Consider the following 16824-nt stretch of genomic DNA (forward strand, 5'->3'; position numbering starts at 1 on the left):
ATTTTTTGAAACAAAATTGTTGTGAAAAAACCAGAAAAGGTTCGATATTTACTAAATTAGTTTTTTTCGACAAAAAAAATCATTAAAAAAATTCACACAGAAGCGAAGTTGAATTTCGCTTACACAAAAATATGACCGGTAACGCTACTGGGAAAAACTGAATGAGTAAAACTTTGAGTCTACAAACTTTCTTAAGCGAAGCACGCCAATTATGAGTCTACATAACTGCTAAGTGACGCAAGCCAATTGTTACGCATTAGCAGTAACAAATCGTAAAAAAAGGCATTAAAAATCCAATAATTTTTTAAAATATTTATTTGCAATTTTTTTTAGTCTTGAAAAATTTGATTCAGAAAATGGCGCTAAAAAGCTCAAAAAAAATTTTCTCAATCAAAGATTTGTTTTCATGGCTTTAATAAGCTATTGTAAGCCTGCACGCTGATTGTTAGCTCGAAATTGGACCAAAAAACGAAAAATTTCGCACCGGTTTTTCTCGACACTGAGAAAAAGTTTCCAAAATTCTTAATTAAATTGAATCACGATCAAAAGGGCTTTAAGGCGATATATAATTTTACATATCTCGATTATTGCTTGTGGCATCTGATTTTGCGTGAAAAACAAATAAAAAAATTTAAAAAATAAAACACACCCGAATACAAAATTCCTCAGCATGATTCAATTGGTCGGAAACTTTAGATGGAATTGAGTGTTATATCATATTAAAACCTGTTGCGTCATAATTTGAGCCAACCATTTCTGATTGAAAAATCCGTGTAAAAATTCTGCTTCTTGGTCCATTAAAAAATGAGTAGAAACAATGAAGCAATAGCCAAAAGAACCAAAAAACACTGTTACTAAAATCAAAAAATAAAAGTTCTTATGTGAAAGCTACTTCTTGAAAATTTAGTTAGAGATTTCTTGGCTAAAAATTGAATTTCAAAATTAAACGTTACAAAACTGAAAAATTTTTTGATAAGCTAAAATTGTTGGGTATGTTTTTTTATTTTATCCAAAACTTTTTCAGTTTTTTAAGGTTTAATTTTGAAATTTAATTTTTAGCCAAGAAGTCTTTAACTAAATTTTCAAGAAGTAGCTTTCACATAAGAACTTTTATTGCTTCATTGAATCACTTTGACTGCAGCTCAGAATGCTGTGCAAGTAAACGAAACTCTTGGATTACAGCAAATATTGTTTTAAAAGTTTAAAACGATTCTTTGTTATTATTGAGTGTTGTTCTTTAAGCAGGTGGGTAAAAGTCTTAAAATTGTGTTGAATAAGAGATGGCTTTAGTTGTTTAGTGTTATCTTTACACATAAGCTAAAATTGTTGGGTATGTTTTTTTATTTTTATGTGTAAAGATAACACTAAACAACTAAAGCCATCTCTTATTCAACACAATTTTAAGACTTTTACCCACCTGCTTAAAGAACAACACTCAAATAATAACAAAGAATCGTTTTAAACTTTTAAAACAAATTTTGCTGTAATCCAAGAGTTTCGTTTACTTGCACAGCATTCTGAGCTGCAGTCAAATTGATTCAATTTAACACAAGATAAATTGGAACTTTTTTGGAATGTCAACTCACAGTGTTGGGTTTCAATGTTTCATTATTAATGCATTAGTTTTCATGTCATAATTAAACTTATATTATAGGAAATTAGGGCAACAAGTCGTGAAATTATGATTAGGTATTATAATTATTTTCCTTTCCATATCCTCATTTTGAAAGCTATCAAATGCAAACTATTTATTTCATATCCACAAAAAAACTATTATGAATTCTGAATAAACTGACATAGTTAAAATTACTGGATCTTTACATTCTCTCCCCTCCATGAGTGGTGTGTGCACTTGATTTTTCTTTCGCGATGAAAAATGAATTGATAGTTCATTCAGAGTTTGTGGACAAGAGGTTTTTGATTTTGAGCGAAGACCTGAATAAAGCACAAAAATACTTATAATCTATGAAAGGTCAACTTTCATAGTGTTTTAGACTTTCGAAAACATAAAATTTCAAAAGCAAGATACCAACAGCATCAATCACCTACAGGAAATTAAGCTATTTAATTTAATTCGACAAAACAATTTAGTAAACGCAAATAGTGATAAAACATTTTTGGATGCTCAGAACCCTTGTTTTGATTACGAGACTTGTAATGAAAGTAAAAAATTTCAAAATAATTTTGTTTTTACGATTTAGTTAATTGCAATTTATAGATTGTATGATAGTATCCGCATATTACGCTTCTCATTTTACTTCTCGTACTTTTGATTTTTAGCCGCTTTATCCGAATAGAAATTCTTGCTTGGGCTCGTTCACTATTTACGTTTACTGCTGCATGGGCTCAGTTAAGTGTCTATTGACTATCTAGCACCCAGTCTTTCCTTTTGATGTTGAGTGCTCTCAGGGATGGGACACAGTTACTAAAGGGAGTTAATGCTAATTTAGCTACTTCAAGTTTGTTATTTTAGCCGGCTTGTAATGGTTGTTACGACTATAGCGAGTTTTTAGAATTTCAGAAAACCGTTTTATAGAAACAATTTTATCTGAGCTTCAGTTACACTTTACCAATTGGAAAAACAAATAACTACTCATAGTTCATAAGATGGGTTAAGGCTCTAGCTGCAATGTCAGAAGATCACTACCTTTGAATATTTTGACTTACAAGTTGTAGTTGAATGTTTGGTGTCTTGCATTTTTATTTTTGTCCTTTTTCCTTCGTTTTAAGTTTTACTTATGTTTCTGCTTCATGCGCTTTTCAACAAAGCAAGACTCAGTAGCCCCAATGAGTTTGTCAGCTGTCCTGTCTGAGTTTTAATTTACTGTTAACATGTTGTTTGTGCTTTTTTGAAATGTTTTATGTGATTTGTTACGATGATCTTCTCCTTTTTCTTCCCTTTCCATTTGATCTCAATGTAAAAGCTGATTTTTTTTAAAAAAAAATTTGGTGGTTGTCAATTAAGGGGCTTCTTTTTGCCATTTTCATTCAGCGATCAATACAATTATTCGACCAAACCAGAAACCTTAGAAAAAATTTGGTTAATTCACGTTGCAAAGATGGAAAAATATCCTGAAAAACTTCCGATCTATTTTTTTTAGAAAAAAATCTGCCCATTTCCTTCTAAGACTTTAAAAACATATATTTTTCCCTTGTAGCAACGGTTCCGACTTAAATCCACTGTGCTGAAAACTTCCAATTTCTGTCTGAATAATTTATCATTTCATTAATTTTCAACAATAGTTCACGGACAGACTTGACGAACAACCAACAGCGCAAAAGAAAACAAAAACACTTCAGGCTTTCAGGTCAGATGCGTCAATTTGAGATAGTTCGGCTGTCTTTTTGAGACCATTGTTCTTTTGCTCGGATTAGAATTGATGGAAAAGTCGTCTCTTTTGTACTAATTCATCCAGCCGCGGTCTAGTTTGTCACGCAGAGGCAATGATTATTTGCACATGAACCTTATCGTCATTATCACCCCGGGTTAGACTTGATAAAAATAATGAAGTAGCAAAAAGTAGCTAGATTGACGCACTTGTGATTGATTGAAAAATGCGACTTCGCTTCTTAGTTTGCCCGACGAAATTGCGACGGCGACTCCTTGAAAACTCTGACAGAGTTTTCTTTTCATGCTGTGTCATTTTTTTTCTACGGGTCTCACAACCCGTTGACTTCACATGTCTGTTAGAGGATTCTTTGCCTAGAAACAAAAAGAAATATCAAACTAGATAGAAATTTTATATAGGTTAACTAGCCTAGTTTTTTCGTATTTTCTGAGCAGAAGTGATCAATTTTTTTTCTAGCTTAGATGTAAACAGTTTCTGGAAAGAAGTAACCAGAAATCAGTTTACTGTTCAACCGCAACGAGATAAAAATGCTTCGAATTTACACAATAACAGTAGCAATACAATGCAAACTATCTTTTGTTTTAACAAGTTATTTTCGCTAAAACTTTCCAGCGCTATCAAGGTCTGTTGACTAGTGGTTAGCACAAACGCCCACTTATCTGAAGGTTAGAGATTCGAGCTGCACCAGGAGACTTTTTTCTAGCTAGAAACAGCCTAGTTTTGGCTAATTTCTGATCCGAACTAAAGTCAGAAATAAATCATTTAGAGAAAATTCCTGCTTTCTTAAAACATTTCAAAAAGAACTTCTGGCAAGAAATTAGCGTAGATATAAAGTAATTCAGGTCAGAAAAAAAGAATTTTCACGGTACGGGTACAAAATTAACGACTGACTACAGTGTTGATTGAAACTATTCCCTAAAAAACACAAAAAAAACACAAAAAATTAAATTGCAGTTTTCTCAAATAACTTTTTTTTCAATTTGATACATAGGAAGTCAAAAAAATGATGGAGACAAAAAATGCTTCCCCAAAACCAATCAGTTTAGGTTTTTTAGTCAATCAAAAATTACCCCATAACATCAGGATTAAATGCTGACAAAGCTATATCTATATTTTAGCAAAACATTTTTTAAACGTTTCATATATAAAATGTTGTTCTATAGTAAAATTGTGTCAATTTTTGGTTTTGAAACAAAAATAATTATAAATATAAAAAAATCTGAAAATAATACCCTTCTTTAACTTCGTTGGGCCACATAAGAGGCTTATTTTGATATAGTTTTGTCAACAATTTGCTTGATTTCTCTGGAGTAGTTTTTGATTGAATAAAATTGTAAAATGGTCTGGGCCAGAATTTCGTAAATTGAATTGCAGCATAATAATTCTGCTAAAACTCCAAGCAAGTTGTGCCTCCGCATTTTTTTTGTCCTAAATCAATCCCACTTGAGAAGAACACGTTTTGTTTCTCATTTTGTCAGTATAATTCAAATCAGCACTGATTTTTAATTTGTTGAAACAGCGTATATTATTTGGAATGAAATTCACAAATTTTTCATATCTTTAAACAATTTTTTCATTACTCTATTCTGATGATGATCCCGGGTAGTTAACCAGATAAAAAATTCATTAATTATAAAAAAACCTGAACTGACAACGCCGTATGTTTATATTGCCAGGCGAGTGTTTGAAACCTAAGCTTCTTCTTTGAGACCTAGATAGAAACTCACGTTCATCTATTGTGTTTGTTCCGACCCTTGAAATGGGCAGGAGCTTTTTTTTCAGGTGCGTTTAAATTTTATTGTTTTTTTTTTGTTTTCCACGCAAAATTGGGAACCATAAATTTTCATCGGGCTGGGTTGAGTGGTATTTCACATTGAAGCCCTTTCAGCTGTGGTTGGAACCAAAGAAAAAATTTTTATAATTTTTCCCAGTGGTGATAAAAACCGGTTTGAATTTTTTGATTTTTCTTCAATTTTCGAGCAAGTGAGGCGCGCAAGCATACTTACTGAAGCATATTTACGCTTAGCTTAAGCCGTATAAACTTACTTTTATTCAGGTAAACTTAAATTTTCAAAAATATTTCGTGTATTTTTTAATGACCTTTTCCAAGTCATTTTTTTTTGAAAAACTGTTGCTTATGTTGCTTATTTATTTTGGCGTCCATTTTTCCTTAAATTCTAGTTTTTATTCAGATTTTTTAATCATACCACGCAGAAAAACCAGTATTTTGAATTAAAAACGTTTTCCCCATTTGAAGGTCCCGATGTGAATACAGTCTTTTTGATTTTCCTAAGAGACAATATTGTCATTATGGCTCGGCTACAAAAATTGAACTCTATTCAATGTTCTGTTTAAATTTTCAAAAAAAATTACCAAGGAGAAAAGAACAACAAATTTTGTAGACCTAATGCCTCTTTTTTAACTGTACAAATGCTATTTTCAGAGTCTCACTTGACCAAACAAAAAGATAAGCTAAGAAAAATTGTAAATGAGTACAAAAAATTGCTCTAGTTGCAAACTAGGCTATGCAAGTCCTACATTGTTGCGACCCTTAAAATTGGCGAGAAATTTTGTCTTCGGGTGTGTTTTAGCTTCTTCTTTTTTTGTTTTTCACCCATAAGCAGGTACCACGTTTACATAGCGGAACGGCTCGAACAATATATCATTAATATCAATGTTAAAGCCTTTTTAGCCGTGACTCCAACGATGCAACAATTTTTCAAAGAATTTTCCCAGTGCCGAAAAAACGGGTTAAGTTTTTGAGTTTTAGTCAAATTTCGAGCAATTGAAGCTATCAATTAACATTCGTTACAGAAAAGTTGATCATTTAGGCTACCAAAACTTGATTATAAAAAAAATCTCGAGCAATTAACTTCAAAAACTCTTACTTAAAATTTTTTACTTGAAGAAATCTGCCTAATTCTCTAAGTTTTTTCACGGTTGTATAATTTATTGATCTTAGCACGCGCAAAAACGACAAAAAATTTGCAGAAACTTCGATTTTATTGCGAATTTGGTCGGAACATTCTATGCTCCATTCAGAGCAGCCGGGTATAATTGTTTGAAATTCAGTTAGAGAAGATTTAAACTTTTTAACTTGTCTTGGGGACAGTCTCGGTACTTGATGTGTTTTATATTTTATTTAACTACTCATCTCTGCGCAGTTTCGTTATCGTTTTTACACGATCGGCATGTTTTGTTAATAAATATTCATTGCTATATTACTTTCCGTATTACTACAAGGCATGTTTCTCAAGCCTAATCAGTAACTTCGGATATCAAACCTTCAAACTCTTGGAGAAAACGTGTTGCAATTATCTTTTAGATTTTGAATCTTAACTGAGATGCATTTACTAATAACCCAATCTTGATCACATGCGCGCTTCCTTTAGGACACCTCAAACTGCGAGAAAAAAAAGAAACTCTAGCATGTAGCTCTTTTCCACTCTTCGAGTGGTCGAATGAAAAAGAGGTTTAAGAGAACAAGGTTTCCGGTAGCTGCACGACTACTGAAGAATGTTAAGTCCAAAATATATTATAAAAAATTAAGAAAAAAAAAGCTAAATTTACACAAAAAACATATAAATATTGGAAAAAGTCAGCTAAAATGGCTGAAATTAGAGATAAACATGACCGACAGACGAATGGAAAAGAGTGAATGAACGCAAGTAAACATAAAAAAAGCTGACTTGTTTTTTGAAAATCTTAACTGGAATTTCGAAGCTTTACTACATGCCCTTACAGCCCTTTGATTTCAAAACAAAAGCCAAACCGCAAAAAAGTAAAATTTGAGACTGAACAATTTTTGAAGACATTCAGAAAAAAATATTGCGACCTAATTGAGACTGAAATACGTTCATCGACTCTTAATAAAATTGGCTGAAATGATAAAAAAATGTTTGAATAATAATTTTCCCTAATCACTAAGCTGTAAATTAGTCTGAGCATGTAAACACTTCAGATCAGTTTTTCGTCACTGCGTGACCAGTTTTTTTTTCATCACTGGATGTTCGCAATGATGACTTGAAGAAGGTTTATAAGTTATGCTTGCGGTTAACCGATGTATCAGTAAATTATCATATCAGTATATCGAATCATGAAACAATTGCGTGACTGTTTGCATCTTATAAAGTATTAACTGAGCTTAAAATCAGCGCATCAAATTGGCAGACTGTTCACTCTAATTGTTAATTGTGTAAAAAAATTGATTTCTTTTGCTGTATTATCTTATTAAAAACAATGTTGCGCATATTTCCTAGGAATTTTAGGGGTAAAGTAATTGAAAAAATGCGATTACTTTGAAAAACACATTTGCGGTTTACTGAACACCTTTTTCAAAATTTTCGATTTACAGATCTGATAACTTCATTATCGGTTTATTGGTCTGGTCTTCCCCTTTTCGGGTAGCTGATACATCGGTTTACTGACCTACCACCAATTTATATGCTACTACACCTGATGCCGCTGGTGGCAGTAGAAACAATAATAACCAGCAGACATTTAGTAAAACGTCCATTCAGGGGCGGATTTAGGGGGGGGGGGGGGGGGGGCGGATGCCCCCCCTCAGGGATTCCACCCAAAGGGTTCCCCCTTTGATACTTTTTCAGAAATCCATTTTTGGCCGACCGACCCTAAAATTTTTCTAAAGGCGCCTGTGGCACCAATATATACTAACTTTGAGGGGGAGCGCGCGCCAAAAAAAAATGCGATTCTTTTGTCAAAATTTTTCAAAAAGTGCCCAAAAACGGCTTTTTTGACTGTTTTTTCAAAAATTTGCCTGCGGCGCAGAAAATTTAGCCAAAACAAGGGCAATCATTGCTTTGGGAGAGCTCGAAAAATCTATTTGGTCGACCTGAAAAAAAAGGTCATCAAAATTTTCGAATTTTTTTTTTAAATCCAACGGCCTCCCTCCCCCCCCCCCCTCCTCGAGAAAATCCTAGATCCGCCCCTGCGTCCATTAACTCCAGATGTCTAAAAGAAATAATGATTTTTTGAATTTTTTTTTCATGTTTCAGGTCTTCGATTTCCCAAAATTGAAGCCTTTATGAATATAAATTGTTTCGTTAAAACCAACCAATTAGAGAATTTCGGATGAATAATAGAATAGAGTTTATTCCTCTATATAACCTAAAACTAAAATCCACCTTTGAAACTAGAAAACAATCAAAAGTTTTCTTGCACTATTTGCCCTTTTTTATAGGAAAACGTATTATAGTTTCCATTTAGCGAATGAATTTGAAGTGTGCTTTACAAAAACAAGAAACAATCCTGTAAAACACAGTAAAATAGTTGCGCATTCGATCAGATAGTTACCAAAAGATTCGTCATTTCACTATAAAAAACGCGTACTTTAAATTCAATTCAAAACAAACATAACAGATACATATATCTAATCTAAATACAAAAACCTTCAAGATACAAGTACATTAGTGAAAATCATAACAAAAGCCGTCCTTCCAATTATTATTTCAAGGTTCAGCGCATTGAGTTCCATAAAACTTGATTACTGAAACTAAACTAGTTAGATTTAAATTCGTGATCTCAGAAACTATCGTCAATATGGGCCCCCGCGTAAGATCGAAAATACTTTACTTACTCGAAACATATGGAAACCTGATTGCTTTTGATGTTAATTTGTTCACAAGAAAGTCAATCTTTTACAAAAAAAGGGCCAGACAAAAAAAGTTCTTTCAACACGTTTACACCAAAAAAATAGAGGCATTGCAAATATTATTTAATTTTCATTGTTCCTGGGTCTAGCGTTGCACCGGTCGCTAGCAACTGAATTAGATTCCCCTAATATGTTTTTGAGCTCGTTTTGGTTTCAATAAGCTATTTGATTAAGTGGTTAATCCTATTCATAAAAACTTTGTTTGTAACAAGAACCCGTAAACAAACTTTTGGACAGTGGACGAACCTTTTGTATTGGGTCAAAAATAAGTTCCTACGTTGGAAACCTTTCTGGCAACTTTTGAAAGTGACTTTTTTCTCGACATTTAAACGAAATTGTTCAAAATTTTTTTTCTAAACATGAGGAAAAAAAGGAGGATAAAAAGGACCGTGCTCAGGAGCCCTTAAATGTCAAACACATGAGAAAAAAGTCTGTTGCTGTGCAAGCAGCGTTGCGGCAGAGACTAAACTGTAGCTCATTATAAACCATCGATTCGAAAACAATCCAGAACCACTGCACAGAGTGGCTCAGTATTCTAAGTTGGTATACTAATCCGGCGCAATGGTAGTTTTTGTGAACATCGTTCCCTGAGTGATTTTTTTTGAAATGCTGTCGCATGTACCTAGACGGCCGAAAATTGGCAATTTGACATCGAGAATGGACTTCCAAGAGCATTTAGCGTCCAGCTATGTCTTCGTTTTAAAATTTTAGTCATTAAAAACAGATTTTTAAAATAAGGGCTAAGCATTTTGGTGGTTTTTGTGGTGTTTTGGGGGAGCTTATTTAGGACATTTAAATTAAGTTTTTTCATCTAACAACTACACCGTTGTAATCCCCTGCTCATTTCTTGTCCGTAGCTACCTCATTTTTGTATTTTGGATCATTAAAAGTTATCAGAAACCTCATTTGAAAGTTTTGAAAAAGTTAGGTCTAACTTTTTTTTCATTTAGCTGTAACACCTGAACCAGTCAGATTAAGATCAAGAAACTGGTAATATTCGATCACATTTTGTCAGAGTTTTCCAGCCATGTATATATAACTTTATGAGGCTAACCCTAGAAAAATCACTTGGACCAGAAGGTCGAGTCCAACTCATAGGTTCAAAAAGTAAACTCGATAATCTACTTAGGTTGAAAAACCAAAATCTTACCTTATGTTCCAAAAATTATGAAGTTTGGAAGGCTCGTTTTACACGAGGACAACGATGAAATACTTATTTTGGCAGTTTCATACTTTTTGGATGGATTTTGGGCTTTTGAGAAATGGTGGTTTTTGAGGTTTTTCGTAATTTTGGCGTTTTTCTGATTTGTTCTCGTTTTTTTTGGGTTATTCAGGCCTATCGGGTTGAAAATATATGTTATCACGCTTTCCAACGAAATCAATAAAGTTTAAAAACTCGAAATATAACTTGGTCCAACATTTTTTTAAACTTCGCCCTAAGCTGGTTTTTAATATTTTTCTTCGTTTTTCTGAGCTCATATCCACTCTTTGATGAAAGATCATTCTTATTCGAGTAAAAATGACTGCTATGTATGAGCTAGACATCTACAACTGTAACCCGAAAGAACCAGCCAGATATATTAACCCTATAGCTCTTTTCACTAGACAAAATACTTTTGTAAAGTTTGAACTCAGACGAGGTTTTTTTTTATATTTTTGGGATTTTTTTTATTTGTTCTGTTTTCTTGGGTTATTCGGGCTTATTTGATTGAATTGATGTGTTATTGAGCTTCCCAACGAAGCCAATAATATACAAAAACTCGAAGTATAACTTAGTCAAAAACTTTTTTTTATTTAGCTCTAAGCTGGTTTTTAATTTTTTTTTTTTCGTTTTTCTGAGCTCATATCCACTCTTTGAGTGAAATATCATTGTTAGTCGAGTAAAAGAGACTGCTATGTATGTGCTAGACATCTAAGACCGTAACCTGAAAGAACCAGCAAGATATAGTAACCCTATGGCTCTTTTCGCTAGACCAGACATTTTTGTAAAGTTTGAAAGTGTGACTTTTTTGTTTTTTTTGGCATTTTTTTGTATTTGTTCTTAAAACTTTGTTTGATTCAGGCCTATCGAATTGAACTGTTGTGTTATCAAGCTTTCCAACGATACCAATTTTTTTTGAAAACACGAAGTATATATTTTCAAAAAAAAAATTTAAGTTAGCTCTAAGCTGGTTTTTAAGTTTTTTTTTTCGTTTTTCTGAGCTCACATCCACTCTTTAGGTGAAATATGACTATTATTCGATGCAAAATGACCGCTATGTATGTGATAGACATCTACGGTCGTAAGCTGAAAGAACCAGCAAGATATAGCAACCCTATGGCTCTTTTCATTGGACCAACTTTTTTTGTAAAATTTGAACTCAGAAGTGCTTTTTTTTCTGATTAAGGTCAGTTTCTTCTGCTTTTATAATTAAAATGTTCATTTCCCACTAATTGTCATGTTATTTCACATTGTTGGACTTCAAGAAAAAAAACAACAAAAATGAACAAAACATACCTGATTTAACTATACGAAATAACCTTAAAGGTTTCTTTTTAGAAACAAATTTTTACGTATTTCAGATTAGCAAATTTCTTTTTTGCATGAAAGCTCGTTTTTTTTGTCTGCAACCAAGCAATCTTAAATGATTAGGATCTTAGAGGAACGGCAGGGACAACATACTGCCTCTTTAGGTGCTCAGATAACCATAATATTGAAAATCTAAAATTTCTTTGAGCCTAGCAAAAACACTTTTCTCTAGAAAGGTTGTGATTATTGTGTGCAGTCGAGGCTAACTACATGATATTATCTCAGAGGAATGACAAGGACAAAATACTGCCTCCTTAAGAGCTTAGATAACCATAAAGTTTAAGATCAAAAGTTATTCTCTGGAACTATTATTTTTCTTTATGTTTTCTAAAAATTGGATTTTCTGGCAATTTTTGAAGACCTCTAACTAATTTATAAGTAGAACAAATCCTAAAAACTTACTGTGAAACGTTACCTAACAACTGCTTTATAATTTGACAGAGTTTCAGCAAGATTCATAATTTAGAAGTAAAGTTAAAGGTCTTCAAACTTGCAAAAAAATCAGTTTCGTGTTTTTACGGATTGTTTTTTTTTGCCATTTTTGGAGACCTCTCACTCAATGAATCTTCGCGATAGCTCAATTATTTTGATGTCACACAAAACTCATATCAAGGTTTATACTATGAAACAGTTTTGTCAAAACTCAAAAATTAGGAAAAAATTACATGTCCTCAAAATTGTAGCAAAATGGACACTTTTCGACTGTTTTAGAGTTTTTTGCAAATTTTGAGGACCTATAAATCCTTAAGTACTTGAGATATCTTAATGATTTTTTGATATTTTGTTATCATCGCAAATACTCATTGTTTAATTAAGTATGAAGAATGTTTTGATTTTTAAAAAGTTCGTTGGATGTTCTCAAACTCGCCAAAAAAAAATTGATTTTTATCAACTTCTTTAATTTTCGAGAATTTTTTAAGATTTTTTAAGACATTGAAAAAACTTTATTTAAGTTTATTACATTATTACATTTTGTTATCATCGCAAATACTCATTGTTTAATTAAGTATGAAGAATGTTTTGATTTTTAAAAAGTTCGTTGGATGTTCTCAAACTCGCCAAAAAAAAATTGATTTTTATCAACTTCTTTAATTTTCGAGAATTTTTTAAGATTTTTTAAGACATTGAAAAAACTTTATTTAAGTTTATTACATCCTTTCACAGTTTTGAAAGAAAGAAACTGGGAGCTTTATCACGTGAAAAAAAAGTAATATTTAAAGAAAATTTGAAACTTAGCGTTTTTTCTACGTTCCCATTCATGTCATATCTCAACAACCAAAACGGAATATGAAGTCGGATTTTTCTTTAGAAGCTCTTTCGCAACAAGTTGTAAAGTCGGCTTCTATTCAATTTTCCTGAAAAATTTTGTCTATATATCGAAAAAAATCATTTTTCTCGCTCTTTCAAAATTATCAAAAACAAAATTATCAAAAGTGGGCCTTTTTTTAGAATATGGGATTTTTCGTAACTCTTCACTCAATTTGAGATATCGAAATGATATTTTTTTTATTTATGGCATCAAACCGGTTTTCGTAAACAAAAAACTGGGAGCTTTATCACGTGAAAAAAAAGTAATATTTAAAGAAAATTTGAAACTTAGCGTTTTTTCTAGGTTCCCATTCATGTCATATCTCAACAACCAAAACGGAATATGAAGTCGGATTTTTCTTTAGAAGCTCTTTCGCAACAAGTTGTAAAGTCGGCTTCTATTCAATTTTCCTGAAAAATTTTGTCTATATATCGAAAAAATCATTTTTCTCGCTCTCTCAAAATTATCAAAAACAAAATTATCAAAAGTGGGCCTTTTTTTAGAATATGGGTTTTTTCTTAACTCTTCACTCAGTTTGAGATATCGAAGTGATATTTTTTTTATTTATGGCATCAAACCAGTTTTCGTAAAAAACAATGGGGGAAAAAGCTAGTGAAAAAAAGTTAGAGGGAAACAAGAAGTAGGAAACAGCGTTTTTTCCAAAGAAAATGTAGCTCCAGAGCCATATCTCAACAACTGAACAGAAACCCGACGTTGAATTTTTTTATAAGCTCTATCACAGACACGGCAAAACTTAATTCTTTAAAAACTTTTTGTTTCGAGAACGTCTTCATTTCGAAACAAAGGCTTTTAGTGGTTTTCTGATGCTCAAAATGAGCACACAATTTTGGTAAGTTTTTATCCCAGTTTTTGATATCAATCTTAATTTTTTCGACAAATTTCGAAAATCAGTTTTTTTATCTGGGTTAACTTAGCTCTGGACTGACTTTCAAAAACAATTATCGGCCCATTTTCTTCCGAAAAAAAAAGATATCAGCCGCGATTTATGGTCGAAAATTGCGTTTTTCTGGAAAAATAGTACATTTCTTTCTGAACAACTTTTTATAAGAATGTTTTTATCACATGCAATTTTTTCCATGGTTCGGCGCGTTAAAACTTCGTTCTACAAAGTATGCATTGTCTTTGCATAAAAATTTCGTCTTCATGCCGGAAAAATGAATTTAGTGACTCTCTGAAGCTCAAAATGGAAGGTGGTTTTTTGGTCAAAATTTTTTTTCGTTCCGGTTGAGCTTTGTTGGGTAAAACGTTAAGTACGTGTTGGAAAATTGCATTCGTCTCTTATTTCACTCAAAATTCAGTTGCTTAATTTGAAAATTCAGATTTAAAGGATAGTAAAAATAGGGTTGAAAATTGTTGAAAACTTACAAAAAATTGTGGGGTGGTAGTGTAGTTGTTGCTCTTTATGATGCAACAGACCACACAGAGCTATCTATCGCTGCAAAATTTTTCAGGCATTTTGAAAAGTATGCTAAAAATCAAAAAACTGGTTATTGATTCAACTTTGAGACTCCATAACTCTTTGAAAAAAAGTAGTATAGAAATTAAAAACACTTCAGTGGTTAGTTCATAGGAACTTCAGTGCGCTTTTTGAGCTTTATGCTGCTTTCAGTCAAAAAAAGTTATGGGCTTTCAAAAAGTCCAAAAATACCAAAAATAGCGTTTTTTGGCCAGTTTTGAAGGCTCATGATTTTGCTAAAACTTCTTCAATTTCCAAAAAAAAAACAGCATTCCAGGTAACTCAAATTGTCTTAAGCATAGATCAAAGAAGAAAAAATCAATTCAGTCAGCGAAAAAAGTTATTGGCTTTAAACTTGGTTTCAACTGAAACTTGTGCTTTTTTGTGGAAATTTTGCTCGCCTATTACTTGACAAAAAAAAACGTGAACTGACTCAAAAACTTCTTGAGGTATTTAACAAAGTGCAGATAAGAACTGGTTAGATGGGTATGGCGATTATCCTGTTCAAAAGAAGTTGGAGGCCTTCATAAGTGCTCAAAATCTCAAAAAACGCGTTTTTGGGCCATTTTTTAAGGCTCTCAACTTTGCAAAACAATATTCAATTTCCAAAAAAAAACAATTCCTGGTAACCTAAAGACTGGCTAGCATAGATCTTTGAAGAAAAACTCAATTCACTCGGCAAAAAAGTTATTGGTTTTCAACTGAAATTTTCGCTTCTTTGTCCAAATTTTGATCGCCTAAGAATTGGCAAAAAAATGTGAACTGACTCAAAAACTTGTGGAGCCATTCAAAACAGTGCAGATAAGAACTGGTTACACGGGTTTTTCGATTGTCCTGATCAAAAAAGTTGGGGCCTCCAAAAATGCTAAAATTCTCTAATTACGCGTTTTTTGGCCTATTTTGAGGACCTCTTACAAATTGAAAATCGAAAAGATATCCAAAAAATTTTTTCGTCAAGTGTTACCCGGATCTTGAATTAAGAGGTATCTCAACTTCAACAAAATTCATGAACTAGAAAAAAGTTCCTTCAAAATGTCCAAAAATCTCAAAATTGGATTTTCTGGCAATTTTTGAGGACCTCTGACTAAGTTATAAATAAAACAAATCCCAATAAAATTACGTTCAAACGTTACTTAACATATCGTTTATGATTTGACAGAGTTTCAGCAAGATTCAAAAATTAGAAGGGAAGTTGAAGGCCCTCAAAAGTTAAAAAAAATCTCAAAATTTGGAATTTTTGGCCAAATTTGAGGACATCTTGCCAAATAAAAATCTAAAAGACATCCATCAGATTTTTTGTAATGCTTTACCCAGAAACTGCTCTTTAAAGTGACCCAATTTCAACAAGATTCGTATTTAAGAAAAAAAGTTACAAGCCTTCAAAATTGCTCAAAAATCTCAAAAGTTGGATTTTCTGGCAATTTATGAGGACCTCTTACTAAATTATAAATGAAACAAATCCTAAAAATATTTCTGTCAAACGTTACCTAACAATTGTTCTACAATTTGACAGAGTTTTTGCAAGATTTATAAATTAGAAGTGAAGTTGAAAGTCTTCAAACTTGCAAAACAAATCAATATAGTTTTTTACAGATCGTTTTTGCCATTTTTGGAGACCTATCATTCAATGAATCTTCGAGATAGTTCAACTATTTTGATAGCAAATTATTTTGATTTACTATGAAACAATTTCGTCAAAATACAAAAATTAGGAAAAAAGTTACATGTCCTCAAAATTGTAGCAAAGTAGACGACTTTCAAAAAATTTCGAACTTTTTTGCTTTTAAGAAGACTTATAATTCCGAAAGTACTTGAAATACTTCAATGATTTTTTGATACTATGATACCATAGCCAAGATCCAATGTTTAAGCAAGTAAAAAGAAACTTTTGTTTTGAAAAAGCTCGTTATTGGTCCTCCAACTTAATAGGTTTTTAGATGACATCTAACTCAAGTTTTATTTATTAAATCTGTTTTTTTTATTCAAAGGATTTTTTATTCAAAGGATGCAAAAAAATAGGTTTTTGATGACATCTAACTCAAGTTTTATTTATTAAAATCTATTTTTTTTTATTCAAAGGATAAACATACTCAAATTTTTACTACTGCTTCTTTTACTCATACTGGATTACTGTGTACCAACAAAAATCATTTACTCTTATCAAACAACATTACTGACAATGGTTTTCCTCCTAGAAGCTAGTTCAATAGTCTCTGCTTATAATATGTTGAGTTACAGAACAAAAAAAATCAATGGATCTTTCTTTGCGGCACCTGCTTTGTCTTTTAACCACAAAGATAAACTTAAAAATGTAAACTATCTGCTTCAAAACAAGCATTGAAAGCTCAACCGAACGAAGGATGTAGTATTATGGCATGATGTCAGAAACAACTCAATAACGCCACACAAGAGCAACAACAACATCGGTCTGACAACAGAAGAACTAAA

The 16824-nt window shown here is 32.2% G+C and overlaps 1 protein-coding gene across 2 annotated transcripts in view; it reads right to left on the minus strand.

The window, feature by feature from the left end:
• Window positions 1–3606: 3606 nt before the first annotated feature.
• LOC134853972 (pseudouridine-5'-phosphatase-like) overlaps window positions 3607–16824 on the minus strand; it is a 36139-nt gene continuing 22921 nt past the window's right edge. The window contains exon 5 of one of the 2 annotated variants that reach the window (XM_063869998.1): window positions 3607–3703. Coding sequence is in view for 1 of the 2 variants with exons in the window: in XM_063869999.1 (XP_063726069.1) it covers window positions 9557–9569 (13 nt within the window). In the remaining variant the exon portion in view is untranslated. Of the gene's footprint in view, window positions 3704–9038; window positions 9570–16824 lie in introns of those variants that run through there. The other variant, XM_063869999.1, reaches the window with a different exon arrangement.

Source organism: Symsagittifera roscoffensis, chromosome 9 (genome assembly GCF_963678635.1).
Source record: "Symsagittifera roscoffensis chromosome 9, txSymRosc1.1, whole genome shotgun sequence".
In the NCBI taxonomy this organism is placed as follows: domain Eukaryota; kingdom Metazoa; phylum Xenacoelomorpha; order Acoela; family Convolutidae; genus Symsagittifera; species Symsagittifera roscoffensis.